Genomic DNA, 23,108 nt, shown 5'->3' on the forward strand with positions numbered 1-23,108 from the left:
CAGCCTAAAAAGACACAGTAGAGAGAGTATTTCTGGCAGAGTGAATACTTCTGTAACTATAAGCGATATTGTGAGGCAAAATGAGCTAATGGAGCAAAATGAACACAGACAGGGAGCCGAAAGGACAAACAGAAATACAATCTGAAACATCAGAGGAGTTGGTGAAGGAAGAGATATAGCTTTTTTCTTCCCTTGGGAAAAGACAGAAAATCATAGGACAAAAAATGGGGAAAGGGAATTAATTCAGAAATGCTACTGTCTCAAGTATGAATGTGGGAATTCAAAGCTTGTTTGAAAGGAGTGAATGAAGCCAAATAATTCATGCAAATATTGAATTCTCAATGAAAAAGCAATTATCTTTCTGACATTTTTAGAACATTCTTGTGCCTATTCATCCCTAAATAAATGAATGAAAAACCTGAATTGACATAGGTACACAGGGTTATATAATACTTAGCAATAGGAAATGTTTAATTTAAGAGAATGCCAAATTGAAGACTCAACCATCCATTCCTCTAACTAAGGTGCTATAAATATTTCCTTGCCAGTTCTCCTATGTTTGATCTCTTTTGGCAAAGATCTAGCGGTGACATTGGTAGGTTAATGGATAAATATAGTTTCATGCTTTTTTGGGTGTCTATATCTTTGGTTATAAATTCTTCTGTATTGACAGATAAACAGATAAAATTTTCCATATTCTCATAATTTCCTCCTGATATTCCTCTTCATATCTAAATAAGGTACTCATTTTTAGTTTATTTTGGTGAGGTGTTTGGCCATGCCAACTTCCTGTCAATCTGCTTTCCAATTTCCCTAGCAGTTCTTGTCAAATAGTGAATTTTTGTCTTAATATCTGGAATCTTTGGATTTGTCAAACAATAGGTTACTCTGTTCTTTTGCCTCTGTATGTGTTGTACCTCATGCATTCCATTATCAACCACTATATTTCTTATATATAGTACCTATATTATATTACAAATTTTAATTATTATAATCTTGAAATACATATTTGAGAATGAGTAATGCTAAGCCCATTCATTCATTTTTTTCTTAATTTTTCTTTATAGTCTTGATTTCTTGTTTATAAAGATGAATTTTACTATATTTCAAACTCTTTAAAGAAATATTTTGGTTGTTTGGCATGGCACTAAATAAGTAAATGAATTTAACTAGCATTGCTACTTTTTATTATGTCTAGGCCAACCAAAAAGTGATTAATAGTTCTCCAAAGATTTAAATCTGTCCTTATTTATGTGAACAATGTGTTACATTTCTGTTCTTAAAATCCCTATGTGAGTCTTTGCAAGTAGACTTCTAATGATTTTATACTATTTACAATTATTTAAACTGGAATTTCTCTCTTATCATATACAAAGAATGAAAACATATTTAGTCTGAGTGCTTAAAGGAGAATTTCTGAAAACACTTCAGAAGCATATCAGCACTCATTTGTGCAGACATATATGAGACAGAAGAGAGTAGCCCCCACATGACAGCAAGATATAAGAGGACTAATAGGGAAATTGCAAGAACACTGAAATAAATTACTGATTTGACTTTTCCTTCTAAAAGCTGACTCCATATGCATATGTTTGTAGACTACAGCATCAGTAAAACTGTAGAATTATTCTAAATATCTGGCTCATGAAGATTTTTAATTTTTTCAGTTATATGTAGAAATAAATTTTGGCAATTATTTTCTGACATTTTCAGATTCAGATTCTCCACTTCCATTCCTCTGCCACTTCTCTGAGATAGTAAATAGTCTCTGATTGAGTCATTTATGTATTCTATTTTCTCTGTTAAACTGGGCAGCTTATTTTTTTTTTACAAGTATCCATCTATTTTTCTTAGATTGACAAATTTACCAACACATAGTTGGGATAAAATGTCTTCTAAAAATTACTGTAATTTCTGATTTATTAATTGTGATTTCATCTTTTTCTATTTTTATGCTGGTGATATGGTTTTCTTCTTTCTTTCTTAAATCAAGTTAACCAATGGTTTATATATTTTTTATTAAAATAAAACTATTATCCTATGTATTATTTCAATGGCTTTCTAACTTTCAATTTTATTAATCTCTCCTCTGATTTTTTTTTAAGATTTCCAATTTGGTCTTTAATTAGGGATTTTTAATTTGTTCTCAGTCTAGTTGTTTTAGTTGTATGCCCAATTCTTTGTTTGATCTGATCATTCTTTTTTATTGATTTTTATAAACATTTATAGATATGAATACTCCCCCCAGCACAACTGTGGTAACATTCCATAAATATTAATATATTGTGTTTTCTCTGTCATTTTCTTTAATGAAATTATTAAATCTTTCTGTTTTTTTTTCTTTGACTCATTCATTCTTTAGGATAAAATTATTTAATTTCCAATTAATTTTTAGTCTTTCTGTTGAATTTTGCTAAATTTAATCTTTATTGTATTATAGTCTGAAAAGGATGCATTTAACATTTCCAGCTTTCTACATTTGAATGTGAGAGTTTTATGCCCAATTACATGGTCAATTTTTGTGAAGCTCCTATGTAGTTATAAGAGAAAGTAAATTCATTTGTAGTAAAATGCAGTTTTCTCTGGAGATCTATAACATGTAACTTTTCTAAAGTTCTATTTACCTCCTTAACGTATTTCTTGTTTATATTTTGGTTGGATTTATCTGTTTCAGAAAGGGGAATATTGAGGTGCTCCAAGTTTTTACTACTTTGTTCTATGACTAATGAAATATAACCTTTAGGAAACTGGATGCTCTGCCTTTTAGTGCATATATGTTTTATATTGATATTGTTTCATATTTTATGGTACTTTTCAGTAAGATATTTTTCCTTCCCTATCTCATTTTTTTAATTATTTATTTTCATTTTTCTTTTTAAAAATTTTCAATGATTACATGATCCTTGTTGTCTTCCCTTTTCCCTTCATGCTACTGGAGTTAACAAGAGATTCTGCTGGCTTATACATATATTATCACTCAAAACATTCCCATATTATTCATTTTTGTAATAATCTTTTGAAACCAAAAACCCAAATCATATACCCATATAAACAAGTGATAAATCAAATGTTTTCTTCTGGATTTTTACTCCCAGATTTCTTTTTTTCTAGATGTAGATAGCATTCTTTCTCCTAAGTCCTTAGAATTTTCCTGTATCATTGCATTGTTTTTAGTAGAAATGTCAAAAAATTTGATGGTCCCACCTATTTCAGTTATTGTGTGTTCTTCTGGTTCTGCTTATTTTACTCAACATCAGTTCATGCAGGTCTTTCCAGTTCTTATAGAAATCAGATAGCTCATCATTCCTTTTAACACAACAGTATTCCATCACCATCCTATATCACCATTTCTTCATCCATTCATTAATGAAGGGAAAACTCCTTATTTTACATTATTTGCTATCCCTCAAAATGAAGATATAAATATTTTTAAAACTATCTTTGTTATACAAACTTAGTAGTGGTATTGCTGGTTCAAAGGATATGCATTATTTTAGAGTCCTTTGGGCATAATTCCAAATTTACTCCAGAAGGGTTGGGTCAATTCACAATTCCACCAGCATAGATAGCATTAGTGTCCCAGTTTTGCCATATCCATGATCAAAAAGGAGTATTTAGACAGCTTCTCTGGATGTAAGTGTCTATGTACCTGAATCTATCATCAAAGTTCACTGTCCAATGTAAATATCTTTCATCATACCACAATCATTATCTTATTCATTTGGAATCTGCATAAGTTTAGCCTATGGAATGGGGTATTTATAGTTCCTGAATCTTTGTAGCAAACTGGGAGAGTTGATTGCTAGTCACTTGGCCTAACTCCTATTATATTGATTCAAGACCATTTATCTCTGCTGCTATTGGTCACAAAGATTATTACTGTAATTAATGAATCATATAGTTATCTGACCTTGATCTTTTCACTTTAGGATAGGAAATGAAACAGAAAGTTGTCTTAATTTTGTATAGTTTAAAACTACTTTTCTCTATCTAGTATAATCCTGTATTGTTTCTTTGAACAAATGAGAGAATAAAAAAGCAACTTGTCAATTTTTATTCTATTTCATATTGTTGTAACATCATTTGGGATATGTTTGGAAAACATATTGCAGTGGTTTGTCATTTCCTTAGAGCTCATTTTATAGATAAGGAAATTGAAGCAAACGAGACTAAGTAAGTTTCTCAGGTCACAGAGTTAATAAGTGTCTGGGACTGGGTTTGAACTCAGGTCTTCCTGACTCCATGTCTGGTGATCTATTCACAGAATGACCTGGCTGATCCCAAACAAAACAAATCATTTATTGCTTGCTTCTTAAATAATGAGTATGTCAGTTATTAGGGATACAGACAGAAAAGCAGGACACTGCTGTCTAGTTCATGTTCTAATAGGAGGATTCATAAGGGAAAATTCCTCTGAAATGTAGACGAAAAAGTCTGATATTCCTTAAATCTGCTCTCAGTCACAAACTGCTTCAAGAGAAAACATATTCCTAGGTTACTTTCAGAGAGTTTCTCAGGAGGGCTTTCTTCAGTTAAGGACAGTAAAAATGAAACTGATTATTCATTCCTAAAACAGTAACATGATTACCTAGTACTTTCTGATACAATTTGATTCCTTTAACGTCAAGTTCCTTCTCATGATATCCAAATAAAATACTTAATTCATCTTTCCAGGTGGGTATAGTCATAAGACTACTTGATTTGGAGTAAGAAAAAAAATTGATTTGGTTCTGTCTCTGCCATTTGTTTTTTATATGACCTTGGCAAAAGAACTTCTCTTCTCTGTGTCTGTTTTCTTATCTGTAAAATGAAAAGGGTGGCTTCTAAACCCATTCCAGCTCTAAACTTATTAGCATATAAAACTTCTTGCCCCAAATTCTTTATTTCTATATGTTAAGGGCAAATGACTTTACTCAATCCTAAATAAATTATATAAGGGAACTTAATTAGAAGAAAATGTCCTTCATTAAGACAATAGGTATTCAAGAGTTAATTACATATGTTCCTTCATAATATTCTATTTTTTATTGCTCTGCATGTTTTCCTAATCTAAATACTGAAATACTGGCTTTATGTGCATTATTGTTTCATAACACATTTGAATTAATTTGATAATAGCTGTGTAGATGCTCAAGTGTAATTTTGTTGAAAAATAGAATTCTAAGGAAAACCATAAAGAACATATTTTCCATTTACATAAATTTAACAATCACAACTCTGACAGAATAAGTGACCAATTTTAAATACTCACAAAATCCTCAAGGTAGGGCTATACTTTTGAACAGTTATGAAGGAAGGTTAGGGTTAGGGTTAGAAAACTGCGTGCTGTCGATTGTAATGCACGGCTGGTTAATTGGCCTCCCTGGTGCAGGTTGGAAGCGCACCTCTGTTTTACTGAGGCTGATAGTCAGGCCAAACGGTTTGGTTGCCGTAGAGAACCTGTCCACAATAGTTTGAAGATGATTTTCTTGGTGGGCCATGAGAGCACAGTCATCTGCAAAGAGAGCTTCCAGGATGAGTCTCTCTGTTGTCTTTGTTTTTGCAGTCAGGCGGCGAAGGTCAAAAAGTGAGCCATCCAGTCAGTATTTGATGTAGACACCCAGGTCTAGATCTATCACAGCATGTCGTAATGCTTGGGTGAAGTATAGGTTAATAGTACCGGAGCGAGGACACAGCCTTGTTTCACGCCATTGGAGATGTTGAAGCGATCTGAAGTCTCTCCACCAGATAGGACTTCCCCTGTCATGTGGACATGAAAGAGCTGGATCAGTTTGATGAATTTTGCTGGGCAACTGAGCTTGCTGAGGATCACCCACAATGCGTCCCTGTTCACTTTGTCAAATGCCTTTGTCAGGTCTGTGAAGACAATGTAGAGACTCAGGTTCTGCTCAAGGCATTTTTCCTACATTTGCCTCACCATAAAGACCATGCCGATGGTGCTGTGATCTGGTTGGAAGCCACATTGTGATTCAGGCAGGTTCTGCTCTGAAACAGATGACAGGAGTCTGTTGAGTATAACACGGGTGAGGATCTTTCCAGCAGTGGAGAGTAGTGAGATGCCTCTGTAGTTGTCACAGGCTGCTCGTGCACCTTTGTTCTTGTATAGGGCTAAGATGAAGGCATCTCTGAGTTCTGGGGGCATGTCTTCCTTTTCCATATGCTGGTCAGCATTGTGTGGAATGCCTGGAGTGCCTTTCCATTTAAGGGCTTGTATACCTCAGTTGGGATCCCATCTTTACCGGGTGCCTTGCCTGCACTCATTTGTTTAATGGCTTTTTGGACTTCCTCTATTGAAGGAGGGAGGTCAAGTTGTTCAATGGTGCGGTTTTGGGGGATCTGGTCAAGGGCACTTTGGTCGACTGAAGAGGGTCGGTTGAGAAGCTGACTGAAGTGTTCTTTCCACCTGTTGCTGATGCCTTTTTTTATCTTTTATGAGTTACATCCTGATAAAAGGCAGTTTAGACAACAAAGAAATATCTGTACTCAATATGTATGCACCAAGTGGCATAGCATCCAAATTTCTAAAGGAGAAATGAGAGGAGCTCAAGGATGAAATAGATAGAAAAACTATACTAATGGGAGATCTGAACCTTCCTCTATCTGAACTAGAATAATCAAACCAAAATTAAATAAGAAAGAGGTGAGAGAAGCAAATGAAATCTTAGAAAAATTAGAGTTAGTAGACATATGGAGAAAAATAAATAGGGACAAAAAAGAATACACCTTCTTTTCAGTAGCACATGGTATATTCACAAAAATTGACCATGTATTAGCACACAAAATCATTGCAAACAAGTGCAAAAGGGCAGAAATAATAAATGCAAACTTCTCAGACCACAATTCAATAAAAATAATAATTAGTAATGGTATATGGAGAAGTAATTCGAAAATTAATCGGAAATTAAACAATACGATTCTCCAAAACCGGCTAGTTAAAGAACAAATCATAGAAACAATTAATAACTTCATTGAAGAAAATGACAATGGTGAGACATCCTTTCAAAACCTATGGGATGCAGCCAAAGCAGTACTCAGGGGGTCATTTATACCCTTGAGTTCATATATAAACAAATTAAGAAGGCAGAGTTCAATCAATTGGGCATGAAAATTAAAAAACTAGAAAGTGAACAAATTAAAAATCCTCAGATAAGACTAAATTAGAGATCCTAAAAATCAAAGGAGAAATTAATAAAATTGAAAGTCAAAGAACTATTGATTTAATAAATAAGACTAGAAGGTGGTACTTTGAAAAAAAATAAAATAGACAAAGTACTAGTCAGTCTAATTAAAAAAAGGAAAGAAAAAACCAAATTGACAGTATCCAAGATGAAAAGGGAGAACTCACCTCTAATGAAGAGGAAATCAAGGCAATCATTAAAAACTACTATGCCCAATTATAAGGCAAAAAATATGGCGAAATATGGCAATCTAAGTGATATGGATGAATACTTACAAAAATATAAATTGCCTAGACTAAAAGAAGAAGAAATAAATTACCTAAACAACCCCATATCAGAAAAAGAAATTGAAGAAGGCATCAAAGGACTCCCTTAGGAAAAATCCCCAGGTCCAGATGGATTCACAAATGAATTCTATCAAACATTCAAAGAATAACTAATCCCAATTTTATACAAACTATTTGACAGAATAAGCCAAGAAGGGGTTCTATCAAATTCTTTTTATGACACAAAGATGGTACTGATCCCAAAGCCAGGCAGGTTAAAAATAGAGAAAGAAAACTATAGGGCAATCTCCCTAATGAATATAGATGCAAAAATCTTAAAAAGGATACTAGCAAAAAGACTCCAGCAAGTCATGACAAGGGTTATCCACTACGATCAGGTAGGATTAATACCAGGAATGCAAGGATGGTTCAATATTAGGTAAACCATCCACATAATTGACCATATTAACAAGCAAACTGACAAAAATCACATGATTATCTCAATAGATGCAGAAAAAGCATTTGATAAAATACAACACCCATTCCTATTAAAAACACTAGAAAGCATAGGAATAGAAGGGCCTTTCCTAAAAATAATAAACAGTATATATCTAGAACCATCAGCAAACATCATCTGCAATGGAGATAAAATAGAAGCCTTTCCCATAAGATCAGGAGTCAAACAAGGAGACACATCATCACCTTTATTATTTAATATTGTACTAGAAACACTAGCAGTAGCAATTAGAGAAGAAAAAGAAATTGAAGGTGTTAAAATTGGCAATGAGGAGACCAAGTTGTCACTCTTTGTGGATGATATGATGATTTACTTAAAGAATCCTAGGGAATCAACCAAAAAGCTAATTGAAATCATCAACAACTTTAGCAAAGTTGCAGGATACAAAATAAACCCACATATGTCATTAGCATTTCTATATATCTCCAACCCATCTCAGGAGCAAGAATTAGAAAGAGAAATACCATTTAAAATCACCCTAGACAATATAAAATACTTAGGAATCTATCTGCCGAGACAAACACAGGAACTATATGAACACAACTACAAAACACTTTCCACACAACTGAAACTAGACTTGAGCAATTGGAAAAACATTAACTGCTCATGGGTAGGACAAACCAATATAATAAAAAATGATCATCCTACCCAAACTAATCTATCTATTTAGTGCCATATCCATTGAATTACCAAAATAGTATTTTACTGAATTAGAGAAAACCAGAACAAAGTTCATTTGAAAAAAAAAAAACCAACAACAATACAATCAAAATTAGAAGGGAAACAACAAATTGGGGAAAAAATGTTTATTAAAAAAAACCTCTGACAAAGGTCTAATTACTTAAATATATAAGAAGTTTAACCAGTTGTACAAGAAAATCAAGCCACTCTGGAAATGAAAAATAGGCAAGGGACATGAATAGGCAATTTTCCAATAAAGAAATCAAAACTATCAATAATCATATGACAATGTGTTCTAAATTCCTCCTGATTAGAGAAATTCAAATAAAAACAACTCTGAGATACCAACTCACACCTAGAAAATCAGCCAATATAACAGCAAAGGAAAGTGATAAATGTTGGGGGAGATGTGGCAAAATAGGGATGTTAATGCAGTGATAGTGAAATTGTGAAGTGGTCCAACCATTCTGTGGGGCAATTTGTGATTATGTGCAAAGGGCTTTAAAGGAATGTCTGTCCTTTAATCCAGTCACACTACTGCTGTTTTTATACTCCAAAGAGATAAATAATAAGGAAAAAATACTTGTACAAAAATATTTATAGCCACACTCTGTGATGGCAAAAAAAAAAAAAATTGGAAAATTAGTTGTTGCGTATTGATTGGGGAATGACTGAACACATTGTGTGACCTGATGGTGATGCAATATTATTGTGCTGAAAAGAAACTTGAACTGGAGGAATTCTATGTGAACTGAAAAGAACTGCAGGAAATAATGCTGAGTGAAATGAGCAGAAAATAAGGAGAACATTATACACAGAGACTGATCCATTGTGGCACAATTGAATGTAACAGACTTTTCTGCTAGTAACAATGCAATGATACAAGACAATCTAGAGAAACTTATGAGAAAGATTGCTATCCACATCCAGAGAAAGACCTGTGGGAGTAAAAATGCAAGAAAATCAAACAAAAATAAGCAAGCAAACAAAACAAATGGTTGATCTTATGGTTTGATGTGGATATAATTGGGGTTTTGGCTTTAAAAGATCTCTCTATTCCAGATATGAATAATATGGGAATTGGTTTTGAATAATGATACATGTGTAACCTCATGGGTTTGCTTTTCAGTTTCAGGAAGGTGGTAAAATGGGTGAGAAAAATCATGAATCATGGAGCCACAGAAAAATATTCTAAATAAATAAGATAATTAATCTTAAAAATAAAATAAATAAATAAAGAGGTCAGATGATAGCTTTAATGTACTCTGTTTTGGGAATCCTAAATGAAATGAATGACATAAGAATGTACAGTATTGTTAATTTTTGCAAAGGGAGTTTTTATATAATATACCGATGGAATATACCAGTACTAAAGAGAAAAAATGCTAAAGAGGATCAAATAAGGGTATTTATTATATTTCCTACAGTAATAATCATTTATTAATATTTTCTTATAGTAATAATTAATTTTATTTATAGCTGCCAATACATAGTTAATGTGTATTGGTACATATATTATAAATCATCTTAATATCACAATTTATCAAAAATATATTAAAGATTTTTAATTTAATGATGCCTTCAATTTCATTATTAAAATAATGTGCTAAATGCAATTAATTAAGATCTCTATTAATCTTCTGGCAAAGATTTAACAGAATAACTTAAGTAAAAAAACATATTCTGGAGATACTTACTAAAAGATTTGTCCTAAAAACTTCTTATTTAAGACCTAGCTCTTAAGGAAGTGTATACTCAAATAAATAGCTGTTATTGAACTAGATATTCTGAATTTGGTAAAAGTTTCACTGGAATCACTTTGGAATTTCTAAAGATTTGTGTTTGATTTAGTAGTCCTTTTTAAATACTTCAGGTTGAAGGTGTTACTGGCTAAGATTTAACAGCTGTACTCTCAAAAAAGCAACTTACAGAAAGTAGTAAGATTTCACTATTTAGGGGACCCATATTGAAGGACAGAAATGAAACATTTGATAACATATTTCAATAGCAAATAACAAAGTTAACAAGAATGTGAAAATGAATGAAAGTGAATACAAAAACATTTAGAAATAATTGAAATAATTGAAAAGAATATACAATATAAAATTTCAGTCTGAGTAAAAGAGTACAAGCTAAAGAATACAAAAAACAAAACAATATATCATGGCATAAGTTGAAAAATATTACCTCCAAACACTTTTAAGTTGATGGAGCTTTAATGACAGAAGATTTGAGTTTCCTCATCATTTGACTTTCTCTCTGGCACTATCTCTCTAACTCAGTTTCTGGTTCTGTCCCTTCCTCCTTCTCTGTAAGTTTCTGAATATTTAAAATAGTATTTTGAGTAATTCATGGTTTGATCAAGGTGTATGGATAGATCAGTTCAGAGATCTTTGATGTTTTATTATTGGTATTATAAGTATTGTGACAAAAATTTCATAAAACAAAAATAAACAAAACAAAAAAGTGTTAATGAGCCTCCCTAAACACATTAAACTGATCTTTAGAGAAAAGACATCACCAGATCCATATAAGTGCCCCCACTGGTTGGGGGATAAAAATAAAAGATTTTTATATTAACAAATATGCAAACTTGTTTTTAATTTGAAGTAGATTAACCACTTTGAGAAATCAGTTAATAAAATATCCCCTTCAAAAATGATATTTTGTATTGTGGATATTACTTATTTTTAATAGTTATTTGTTATCACTTTTTTACTTTCAGATGTCATTAAACTGTATTTTCCCCTTAAATTACTTTGATGTCAAAATGTCAAGACATGATTTTCTATTCTCTGAAGGTCATTTTATCAAAGGACAGCAAAATAAGTAGTGGCACATTTATTGGTTTTCCTTGAACAGACTCAGTATCTCTACCATAAAAAAGAAAGAAACTTTAGTTATTCTGAAAAACAGGGAAAGTAGAAATCAATATAGATCAAAGTAAGCATAAACAGAAGAAAAATATACAGAATTAGTATGATATAAATAAAAATAACACTTTAAGTTTAATAAATCTGAAATTCTAAAAAATATAGCATTTCAGTCAAAGAAAACATGATGAAATTCTTCCCCTTATTCTCAGGAAAGATGGAATATTTTTTTAAACACTTACCTTCCGTCTTAGAATCAATACTGGGTATTAGTTCCAAGACAAAAGAGTTGTAAGGGCTAGCCAATGGGGGTTAAGTGACTTGCCCAGGGTCACACAGCTAGGAAGTGTCTGAGATAGATTTGAACCCAGGACCTCCCATCTCTGGGCCTGGCTCTCAATCCACTGAGCCACCTAGCTGCACACAGGAAAGATGTTACAGATATCCAAAGTAATAAATGCAATCTTAGAAGTCACTCCAATGCTTTTCATCATTACAAAGAAAAATCGAATTCATGTATATTGGGAAACAAGGGAAGAGGCTTTGGTATAATAACAAAATGTAGAAAATAGTAACATAATATGAATCATAATGATATTGGATGATGATTTAAATGTAAAAATGCATTTACTTAAGAAAAATTTAGAGGGATTGCTTAGAATAATTTTATCTAAAATTCCATAAAAATTGGAATTCCTAGAATGAAAATTACATATCTGTGCATGTGCATGCACAAATGACATTTCATATATATATATATATATATATATATATACATATATATGCATATAAAATATTTTCCCTATGAATGACTGGAAGAAATAAAGGTCAGGGCAATTTCACCTAGTCTTAATGTTTTATTAACTGAAAAAAAAATCCTGTTCTTGCAAAAAAAATAAAAAACCCTACCAGAACATACAGCATTTGTCTGTAGAGAGGTCTCCTGATCATACTATCCCAACTTTTCTACTGAGGTACTTAAATAAAATATTATCATTGAGGCATAAAAATTACTTTTATATCAAGAGTTTTTGACACAAATCAATGACACATTAATAAGTAATTATCCATTACTTACAAAAGTTGTGTTTTCCAATAATAATGTGGTGAGATTTGTTTCTACATTCAGTTTAATGACATGTCCATTTCCGTTTTTATACACCACATCTGAATCTGAAATAACAAAGACATTAACATTTGACAATGACATTGACTGGTCAATATAATAATTTTAAAGAAAAAACTGTGCATGTGAAACACTAATTTAAAACCAGCATTATTATACTCTAACAATTTCTGTCCCCTGGATTACATTAATCCCTTTTAATGGTGGTGAGACAAAGCAAACATAATTTTTGTTCAGTGAATAGCAAGATTACTTATGGAACCATGCAGATTCCTGGTTGAAAAACTGTGAATATGTTGACATTATCCATCCAGAAAGAAAGAATTCTCCAATCCTCAGAGGAAGATGCAGAATGGAATCTTTCATCTTTAAGAATTTTTGCTTATTCTATAGGTTTAAAGTTACCAGTAATCTTCTTCTTAGGGAATAAATATCTTTGCAAAGAGGAGAAACTTCTTTTTGCTTTAGATATGGAGAAGTTGAGATATCAATGTGGATTCTAAAAGATGTCCAGCAAATATTTCCCTTATTAGTACTCTAGGGAAAATTTATCCTAAAAAGAGTTTGGGGAATCAGTTATGTAAAAGTTGTAAACAAAGACAAGATAGCACATGATATTACTAATCATTTTGCCTCAGAACTATAATCCAAAGAAGAGCCTAACTAGACCAGAGTTTTCCTCTAATCAATACATTTATAAGCAATTCTATAAGAAGTGTCGAAAGTTCTATTTTTCTAAAACACTCATCTAAGACAAGAAATGAAATGGATTGTTTCCTTCACACCTCTTAGACCAATAAGGTACAGAGTTACTTTGGTAGAGAACCATTCCCTATAAATATTATTAATGTACAACTTCTCTAAAGGGGTATTTGCCTATGTTTAGAAAAGTATTTATTATTACTTATTAGAAAGATATGTCACTTCACCACCTCCATATTTTTACTTCTAAAGATTAAATGAAACAATAAAATAGTCATGGCAGGAGAGTAGTATAAGAAATGGCTATGGGAATAAAAATCACATTCTCCTTCCTGGAATATAAATTAGCCCTAAAATTTAAAAATTAAATAAAGAAAGCATAGTAAATTTATGATGAGCATAGATGTTTATCTTTGAATAGATGTCTAACCCCTAGACAGATGTTAGATTTGTTTCAAAAATAACCTTATTTTTATATCTCTAGGCATCTTATGAAAGCACTCAGTATAGCATTATTTAACAAATGTTCAGAATTTTATTCATATTATTTAATTTGGCAGTGAATAAACATTTGTTGAAACAATTGGTAAAATCGAATACATGCAGATACCTCATTATAAGTTCCATTCTATATCATGCTTTCCATTGGATCATATAGTCAACATTTTATTTTTTTATATTCACTACTAAACTATCTAAATTTCAGAATGTTTTTCTATTGGGATAATCAATTGCACTCTACAACTATATGTCAAACCTGCCAAGTTTATATTATGCTTAGTAAGAGGTAATGAAATCTGAGTGAATTAATTAATATAACATGTTAACAAAGGAACATCAAAGGATTTTTATTTATAATATACTTTGGAAATGGATGTAGTTCCTCATAATATTTCAACCAAAACTCTCTTCAATCTTTTAATCCATTTAAAATTAATGAAGCCGATTTTTCTAGTCGCATGTTACTTTTGAACTTTTTTAAAAATATAGATTTGAATATTGCTCTATAATCCTCTCTACTGAATTCCAAAAAGAGTATTTTCCACTTACTGTTTACTAAAATTTACTATTATGACTTTTATTTGTAAATAATACATCTTCATTAGAATCTAGTTCACATACACATAAATGAACACATACAAATAAGTTGTTAATTTCAAGATGTCATTTTGATTTATCCATGCTTTCATTTTATATAGAGAACATGGTGAATTATTATAGATTAAATTGAAAATCATTTTATGAAAAGAAGAACATTTTCTCTTTATCTACAACTAGAAGTAGTTCTAACCCCATCTAGCCTGAGTATCTTTTTTATGGATTGAGTAAATTAAAGCATAGAAGATGAATTAATTTGGCAAATGTTATACAAATATTAAATAGTAGGATTGGAATTTTATTCTTAGGACTCCTGATTACAAATATATTTTTCCTTTTCACCAAGATTTATCTACATATATGTATATCATTTAAATCATATCTGAAAAATTATGTAAAACATTATAACCTTTATTTCACATTTTTTCAAATCATTTTGTAATCATTCTCACATTTACCCTAGCAAACACCAACAAAAAGAATACAGGAATATATCACAAGAATTATTCATTATGGTCAAGTGAAATTTATACCAGAAATACAAAGTTGCCTTAATATCAGAAAAATCATCCACATAATTTGCCAGATGTATAACCAAACTAACAAAAATTATATGATTGTCTCAACAATTGCAGAAAAAGTCTTTGACAAAATACAACATTCACTCCTATTAATCACACTAGAAAGTATAGGGATAAAAGGGCCTTTCCTCAAAATAATAAGTAGTATTTATTTAAAACCATCAGCAGGTATCATCTGCAATAAACATAAATTAGAAGCTTTCTCAATAGAATCAAGAGTGAAGCCAGGATGTTCATTATCACAATTATTACTTAATATTGCACTAGAAATGCCGGATGTAGCAATTAAATAAGAAAAATAAATTGAAGGAATTAAAGTAGGCAATGAAGAAAACTAAACTAGCACTCTCTGAAGATGATATGATGGTATTCTTAGGGAATTCTTATGACAGAGGCTAACACTAGAGAAAAAGTGCCAAGCTGAAGAGTATGTGAAATTGTTCACCTCAAGGGGGCAGGGGCCCAGGAGTTTTGAATCTTGAGTAGGAGAAGACTCTGGCTGGTAGAGGGGTACTCTCATTCTTGAGAAGCTGAAGACAGAAGTGGATAAAGACTTTCTCTTGAGGGTTACCCACTTTTCCTGCTGGTAACTGGAAATACTTCCCCCCAACACTTCCCAATTGAATGGACGTTCTGGAAAGAAACTTGAACAGACTTTACCTCAGCTCCTGTTGCCTGGGGGTGAGTCAACCTGATTTTCTCTCAGGGGGCTCAGGCTAACAAAGCCTGAGTTACCCCCAAACTTGAAGAGGGAAGAGAAAGGGTTTAGATAGAGACAAGGACCCCCTCCTCCCCACTTTCCTTTTCCCATTCTTCCCTGCCCATTATTCCTTTTGTATTACCTGATTGAGTTTACATTAAAAGTTATCTATTCCCCAAGCTAAGTGTAAGTGAACAGATCAAAGGGAGACACTTAGGTCTTGAGTAGTGGAGGGGGGACACGAAGGAGAAGAGTGAATTGGGGAGAGCAGCTTTAGATAAGGAGGGAAGGCAGAAGGGGAAAATCTTCAAAGCCCCTTTCCTCTCTCTGAACCAACCCTAAATATCAGCTGTCTCTCTGGAACCCTGCTTTGTGGAAGGGGGGGTCTCTCTTCTTTCCCCCTCTCTATACTGAAATTTTTAATCTTTTTATAATACATCTTACAAAATCAACTAAAAATTAGCCAAAGTAATTAATAACTTCAGGAATGTTGCAGGATACCAAATAACCCCCCATAAGTCATGAGCATTTTTATATATTTCCAAAAAAGTCCAGCAGCAAGAGTTAGAAGTGAAACTTCATTTAAAATCACTCTAGACAATGTAAACCATGTGGGAATCAATTTGCAAGAAAAAAAAAGCAATAAATATATAAACACAATTATTAAACACTTTTCACAAGAAGTTAGATATAAAGAATTGGAAAAACATTAATTGATGAAGGATAGCCTGAGATAATAAATAAAAATGACAACCTTATCTAACTGAATTTACTTATTCAGCCTCATTCCAATTAAACTGCCAAAAAAACTATTTTATAGAAGAAGAAAAATAAAAAAAATTCAACTAGAAGAACAAAAGAACAATAAAATCAAGATAACTAGTGAAAAAAAAAGAAAAAGGAATGAATGGTGACCTAGTGGTACCAGATCTTAAACTTCAACATATTATAAAGCAATAATTATCAAAACAACATGATACTGGCTAAGAAATATAAGGGTGGGTCAATTGAATAGATTTGGGGTAAATCTAGTGTTTGATAAACACAAAGATTACAGATTCTGGGGTAAGAGCTCACTATTTGACAAATACTACTTGGCAAATTGGAAAACAGTATGGCAAAAATTAGATTTAGATCAATATCTCACACCCTATACCAAGATGAAGTAAAAAAAGTTATATGATTTAAAGATAGAGAGTAATGCTATTAGTAAATTAGGGGAATGTAGACTAGTTTACCTCTGATATATATGAAGAAGTGAAGAATTTATGACCAAATAAATGATAGAGAACATTATAAGATGTAAAATGAATAATTTTGATTATATTAAATTAAAATCTTTGTTCAAACAAAATAAGTAAAACCTAGATTAGAAGGGGAAATAATAAACTGGGAAAATATTTATAAAAATTTTCTTTGATAAAGGATTAATTACTCAAATATATAAACTAAGCCAAATTTATAAGAATCCAAGTCACTCCCCAATTGTTAAATGGTCAATGAATATGAATAAGGAGTTAGCAAATGAAGAAATCAAAGCTATTAATAATCATAAGAAATAATGTCCTAAATCAATCTTGATTAGAGAAATATAATTTAAAACAACTCTGAGGAACTACCTCACACCTATCATATTAGCCAAAATGAAAATAAAAGAAAATGATGAATGTTAGAAGGAATGTAGCAAAACTGAGACACTAATGCATTCCTGCTGGAGTTGTAAACTGATCCAATTATTCTGGAGAGCAATTTTGCCCAAGGTACATTCCAAAAAATATATATTCTTTCATCCAGTCATCTCACTACTACTTCTATATTCCAAAGAGATCTTTTTTTTTAATGGGAAAGGACCTAGCTGTGAGACTAGGTCTTCTTCTTCTTTTCCCTAGCAATGTAACTCCAGATGAGTCACTTAACTCCAGATGTCTAGCCTTTGCTACTGTTGTGTCTTAGAATTGACACTAACACAAAAAGTGTTTTGTTTCTTTTTAAAGAAAATGCATGGTAGATGATAAGGGATTAAGATACATTACTAATAAAGAAATGGTCACCAGAAGTGTCATCAAAGTATGATAAAAGTAGCATCTAAGCAGAAAGAAAATTGGCTGCTTATATACCAATATAAGGTTCCTTTTTGGTAGGCATATATTTTCACAACATCCTGAATGTCATCTAGCATTAAATTTTTCTGGTTCCTTTCCATTTTGTTTTACTTTACAAATATCTGTCGTAATTTTTTGTCCTTATACTTTTTGGTCTTAATTGCATTAAAGTATTTCAATAGGGAGGCAGCATCAAGATGGCGGCTCAGACACAGCAAAAGTCCTGACCTCTGAAAACCATTCCACACCAATCAAAAACACAGTGCTTCAAGGGGACAGAAAACCAAATCTAACAGCAGGACATAGCTAGGGAACTCTCTTACTGGATTCAACTTAAAATGTATACTGCAAAAATACCCTGAATTCTTCAATGCTTGTGTTTGAGGGAAAAAGAAAAGAAAGGTCCCTTCCCCCACCTATAGTTCTGAGTCTCCAGAGTTGGCTAGAATCTCTGGGCCTACAAGGGATCTAGTCTGAAGGAAATGCCTTGCTGACACAGCTGTGCCAATCTCAGGGTGTTGAACATAAGCAGCAGGGAGGGAGCTGGAAGAGAAATGAAGAGAGGGTAGTCTAGTTGTAGCCAAAACACTCCATCTTTCCCCCCCCTCAAGGTTTTGGCCTCAGGGCACATCCAACTCTTCAGATCAACTCCTCCCTGGATTAATCTTATCAATAGGGCATATAAGAAGCCTTTAGAGGGCAGGGAAACTCAAGCTCCAACACCCCTCCTCCATAGACTACTCAGAGAGCCTTGCTGACTAATCTCCAAAGGGGGAGGCTACAAACACTAAAGATTACAACCTTGATAAAATAGTGGGAAGCCCAGCTCCTTTTAAGTTTCTGCAGCCAGTTGGGGAAGATCTGACCTCAGGGCTCATCAATGCCATCAGCCTAACCTCGTTGATCACCAGAGCAGAGAAGAAGCTATTTCAGGGTAAAATAGCCCAAACCCACATATCCAGCACACAATCAGAGAAGCAAGATCACAGACAATAGCAGGGAGAAAAGATGGGGAAAATATGAGTAAAAAACAAAAAGAAAAATGAAATTGAAATCAACAACCTTTAACCACATAATGAACAAAGAGCAAATGGAAAAGAAGAAGACCAAGGAACACCAAGCAAAAACACAGAAACTCCATCAAATTGGACACAAGCTTTGGTAGAAATAAAAATACAATTGAAAAAATAATTATGAGAGGCTGCGGAATACTGGGAAAAGAACTTAAAAAGTAAAATAAGTCATTTGGAAACAGAGGCACAAGATCTTAAAAAAGATAATAGTGTCTTAAAAGTTAAAATTAACCAGCTTAAAAATGAGGCAAAGAAGATGAAAGATGAGCCCCAAAGTAAATTAGACCAGAAAGAGAAGGATGACCAAAATGCCAAGGATGAAATTCAGTCTTTAAAAATTAGAATTAAAAAAGTAGAAGCAAATGAATTCACAAGGCAGTAAGAATTAATAAATCAAAAAAAGAAGAATGAAAAAAATTGAGGAAAATATGAAAAACCTTATTGTCAAAACATCAGACATTGAAAACAGACCAGGAGAGACAATTTTAGAATTATTGGACTACAGGAAGACCATACCAAAAGAATCAGCCTATATATCATTCTTTAGGAAGATATCCAAGAAAACTGCCCCAAAATTCTTGAACAAGAGGGAAAAATGAAGATTGAAAGAATACACAGATTGCCTCCTGTATTTAAACCTCAAATTACAATGCCCAGGAATGTTGTAGTCAAAGTCAAGAACTACTGGAACAAGGAAAAGATATTACAAGCTGCTAAGAAGTCATTCAGATACCATGGAATGACAGTTAGGATAGGATTTGCCTACATCTACACTGAAGGACCAGAAGGTATGAAATATGACATTCTGGAAAGGAAGACCTGGGTCTACAATCAAGAATCAAGTACTCTGAAAAACTGGGCATTTAATAAAATAGAAGACTTCCAAGCATTCATAAAGATAAGATTGGACTTAAACAGAAAAATTGATGCCCAAACACAGAACCCAAAGAGCATCACCAAAGGTTATTAAGAAAGGGTGAAAAAAAACAACCTTTTCTAAGGGACCCAATAAGTTTAAATGATTTGTATTCCTATAAGAAAAGATGATATTGTTAATTCTAAAAAAAAATTGTTATCACCTGGGTAGCTAGAAAAGGTATACTTGGAGGGAACAGTGACAAATAGTATAGGACAAAATGCCAAGATATATATATATATATATATATATATATATATATATATATATATATATATATATATATATAAAACTAGAGGTAAAAAAGAGGTTAATACTAACAAACATGGAAAAAGAGACAAATTGGGGTAAATTTATAATTCATAAAGAAGCTCATGGCGGGAGCAGGGGAAAATACCAATAGATTGGAAGGGTAAAGATGTTGGAGAAAGGAAATTCTTGTTTGTTATATGTAATGAAAATTGACTCAAAGAGGGAAGAACAATCAGATCCATTGGGGTAGAGAATTGATTCATGCCTTGTAGAGAATAGATGGGTATCAAACTGAGTGTTAGGGAGGGAAGCAATACAAAGGAGGGAAAATATGGGTGTACTTTAAAAAGACCCTAAAGAAAGATAAATGAGAATAAGAATGGGAGCGAGAGAAAGGAAGGTAAAATAATGGTGGGAATTAAGGGGACTGATAAAAAACAAAACACTGGTATAGAAGGAAATAGTAAAAGAAGGAAGTCCAGGACTTGGAGAGGAAATCAAAGGAGTGGGGAATACACAGGTGGTAATCATAACTCTGAATGTAAAAGGGATAAACTCATCTCTAAAACAGAACCAAATAGCAGAGTGGATTAGAAACCAAAATCATACCATATGTTGTCTACAAGAAACACACATAAGGCAGGTAGACACAAAGATGGTATAGTTAAAAGGGTGGAGCAAAATCTATTGGGCATCTACTGAGAAAAAGAAGGCAGGGGTCAAAATCATGATATCTGACAAATCCAAAGTAAAAATAAATCTAGTTAAAAGATATAGGGAAAGCAATTACATTCTGATAAAAGGCAAGATAGATAATAAGTAAATATAAGTACTCAACTTGTATGCACCAAATGCTATAGCATCCAAATATCTAACGGAGAAACTAGTGGAGCTCAAGGATGAAATAAATAGTAAAACTATACTAGAGGGAGACCTGAACCTTCCTCTATCAGATAAAAGATGAATCAAACCAAAAAATAAATGAGAAAGAGATAAGAGACGTGAATGAAATCTTAGAAAATATAGTGTTAATAGATATGTTGAGAAAACTAAATAGGAACAAAAAGGAATACACCTTTTTTTTTTTTTTCAGCAGCCCATGGTATATTCACAAAGATTAACCATGTACTAGGGCAAAAATACATGACAAATGTGCAAAAGAGCAGAAATAATAAATGCAACCTTTTCAGAACATAATGCAATAAAATAATAATTAGTAAGGGTGCATGGAGAGGCAAATCAAAAATTAATTAGAAATTAAATATTATGATTCTCCAAAATTGACCAGTTAAAGAACAAATCATAGAAAAAATAATTTCACTGAAGAAAAAGACAATTATGATTCTTTCAAATTCTATGTGATGCAGCTTAAGCAGTACTTGGGGGAAATTTTATATCCTTGAGTTCATATTTTAACACATTAGGGAGGGCAGAGGTCAATGAATTGGGATCCTAGCTTCAAATCTGGCCTTAGACACTTCCCAGCTGTGTGATCCTGGGCAAGTCACTTGACCCCCAATGCCTAGCCCTTACCACTCTTCTGCCTTGGAGCCAAAACACAGTATTGACTCCAAGAGTGAAATTATGGGTTAAAAAAATTCCCCAGATGAAAACTAAATTAGAAATCATAAAAATTAAAGGAGAAATTAATGAAATTGAAAGTCAAAGAACTATTGAATTAATAAATAAGATTAGAAGCTGGTACTTTAAAAAACAAATAAAATAGATAATGTATTGTTCAATCTAATTAAAAATGGAAAGAAGAAAACCAAATTAACAGTATCAAAGATGAAAAGGGAGACCTCAACTCTAATGAAGAGGAAATAAAGGCAATCATTAAAAAGTATTTTGCAAAATTATATGGCCATAACTATGGCAATGTAGGTGATATGGATAAGTATTTACAGAAATATAAATTACTTAGATCAACAGAAGAAATAGAGTACCTAAATAACCTCATATCAGAAAAAGAATTTGAACAAGCCATTAAAAAACACCATAAGAAAAAATCCCCAGGGCCAGATGGATTCACAAGTGAATTCTATCAAACATTCAAAGAACAACTAATCCCAATACTCTACAAATAATTTGACATAATAAGCAAAGAAGGAGTTCTACCAAATTCATTTTATGACACAAATATGATACTGATTCCAAAGTTAGGTAGATTAAAAACAGAGAGGAATAAAAACTATAGACCAATCTTCTTAATGAACATAGATGCAAAAATCTTAAATAGAATACTAGCAAAAAGACTCCATCAAGTGATCACGAGAGTTATTCATTATTGCCAGGTGGAATTCATACCAGGAATACAAAGATGGTTTAATATTAGAAAAAACATCCACATCATTGACCATATTAACAAGTAAACCAAGAAAAATCACATGATTATCTCAATAGATGCAGAAAAAGCCATTGACAAAAATACAGTACTCATTCCTATTGAAAACACTAGAAAGCATAGGAATAAAAGGGCCTTTCCTAAAAATAATAAACAGTATGTATCTAAAACCATTAGCAAGAATCAACTGCAATGTGGGTAAATTAGAAGCATTCTCAATAAGATCAGGAGTAAAACAAGGATGCCCATTTTTACCTCAATTATTTAACATTATACTAGAAACACTAGTAATGGCAATTAGAGAAGAACAATAAATTGAAGGTATTAAGATAGATAATGAGTAGACCAAACTATCACTCTTTGCAGATGACATGATGATCTACTTAAAGAATCCTAGAGAATCAAATAAAAAGCTAATGTAAATAATCATCAACTTTAGAAAAGTTTCAAGATACAAAATAAACCCACATAAATCATCAGCATTTACATATATTTCCAACACATCTCAGCAGCAAGAGTTAGAAAGGGGAATTCCATTTAAAATCACCCTGGGCAATATAAAATACTTAGGAATCTATTTGCCAAGACAAACACAGGAACTATATGAACACAACTGCAAAACACTTTCCACACAATTAAATTAGATCTAAATAATTGGAAAAACATTACTTAATTAATTAATGCTCATGGGTAGTAGAA

General features: G+C 32.3%; 1 protein-coding gene across 1 annotated transcript in view; it reads right to left on the reverse strand.

Annotated features, from left to right (window-relative positions):
- The window catches only part of DPP10 (dipeptidyl peptidase like 10), an 881,130-nt gene that overhangs the window by 385,543 nt on the left and 472,479 nt on the right, over positions 1-23,108 (reverse strand). The window contains exon 4 of the mRNA XM_007494071.3: positions 12,594-12,688. Within this exon, the coding sequence (XP_007494133.1) occupies positions 12,594-12,688 (95 nt within the window). The remainder of the gene's footprint in view (positions 1-12,593; positions 12,689-23,108) is intronic.

The sequence above is a fragment of the Monodelphis domestica genome, chromosome 4, assembly GCF_027887165.1.
Source record: "Monodelphis domestica isolate mMonDom1 chromosome 4, mMonDom1.pri, whole genome shotgun sequence".
Taxonomy (NCBI): Eukaryota; Metazoa; Chordata; class Mammalia; order Didelphimorphia; family Didelphidae; genus Monodelphis; species Monodelphis domestica.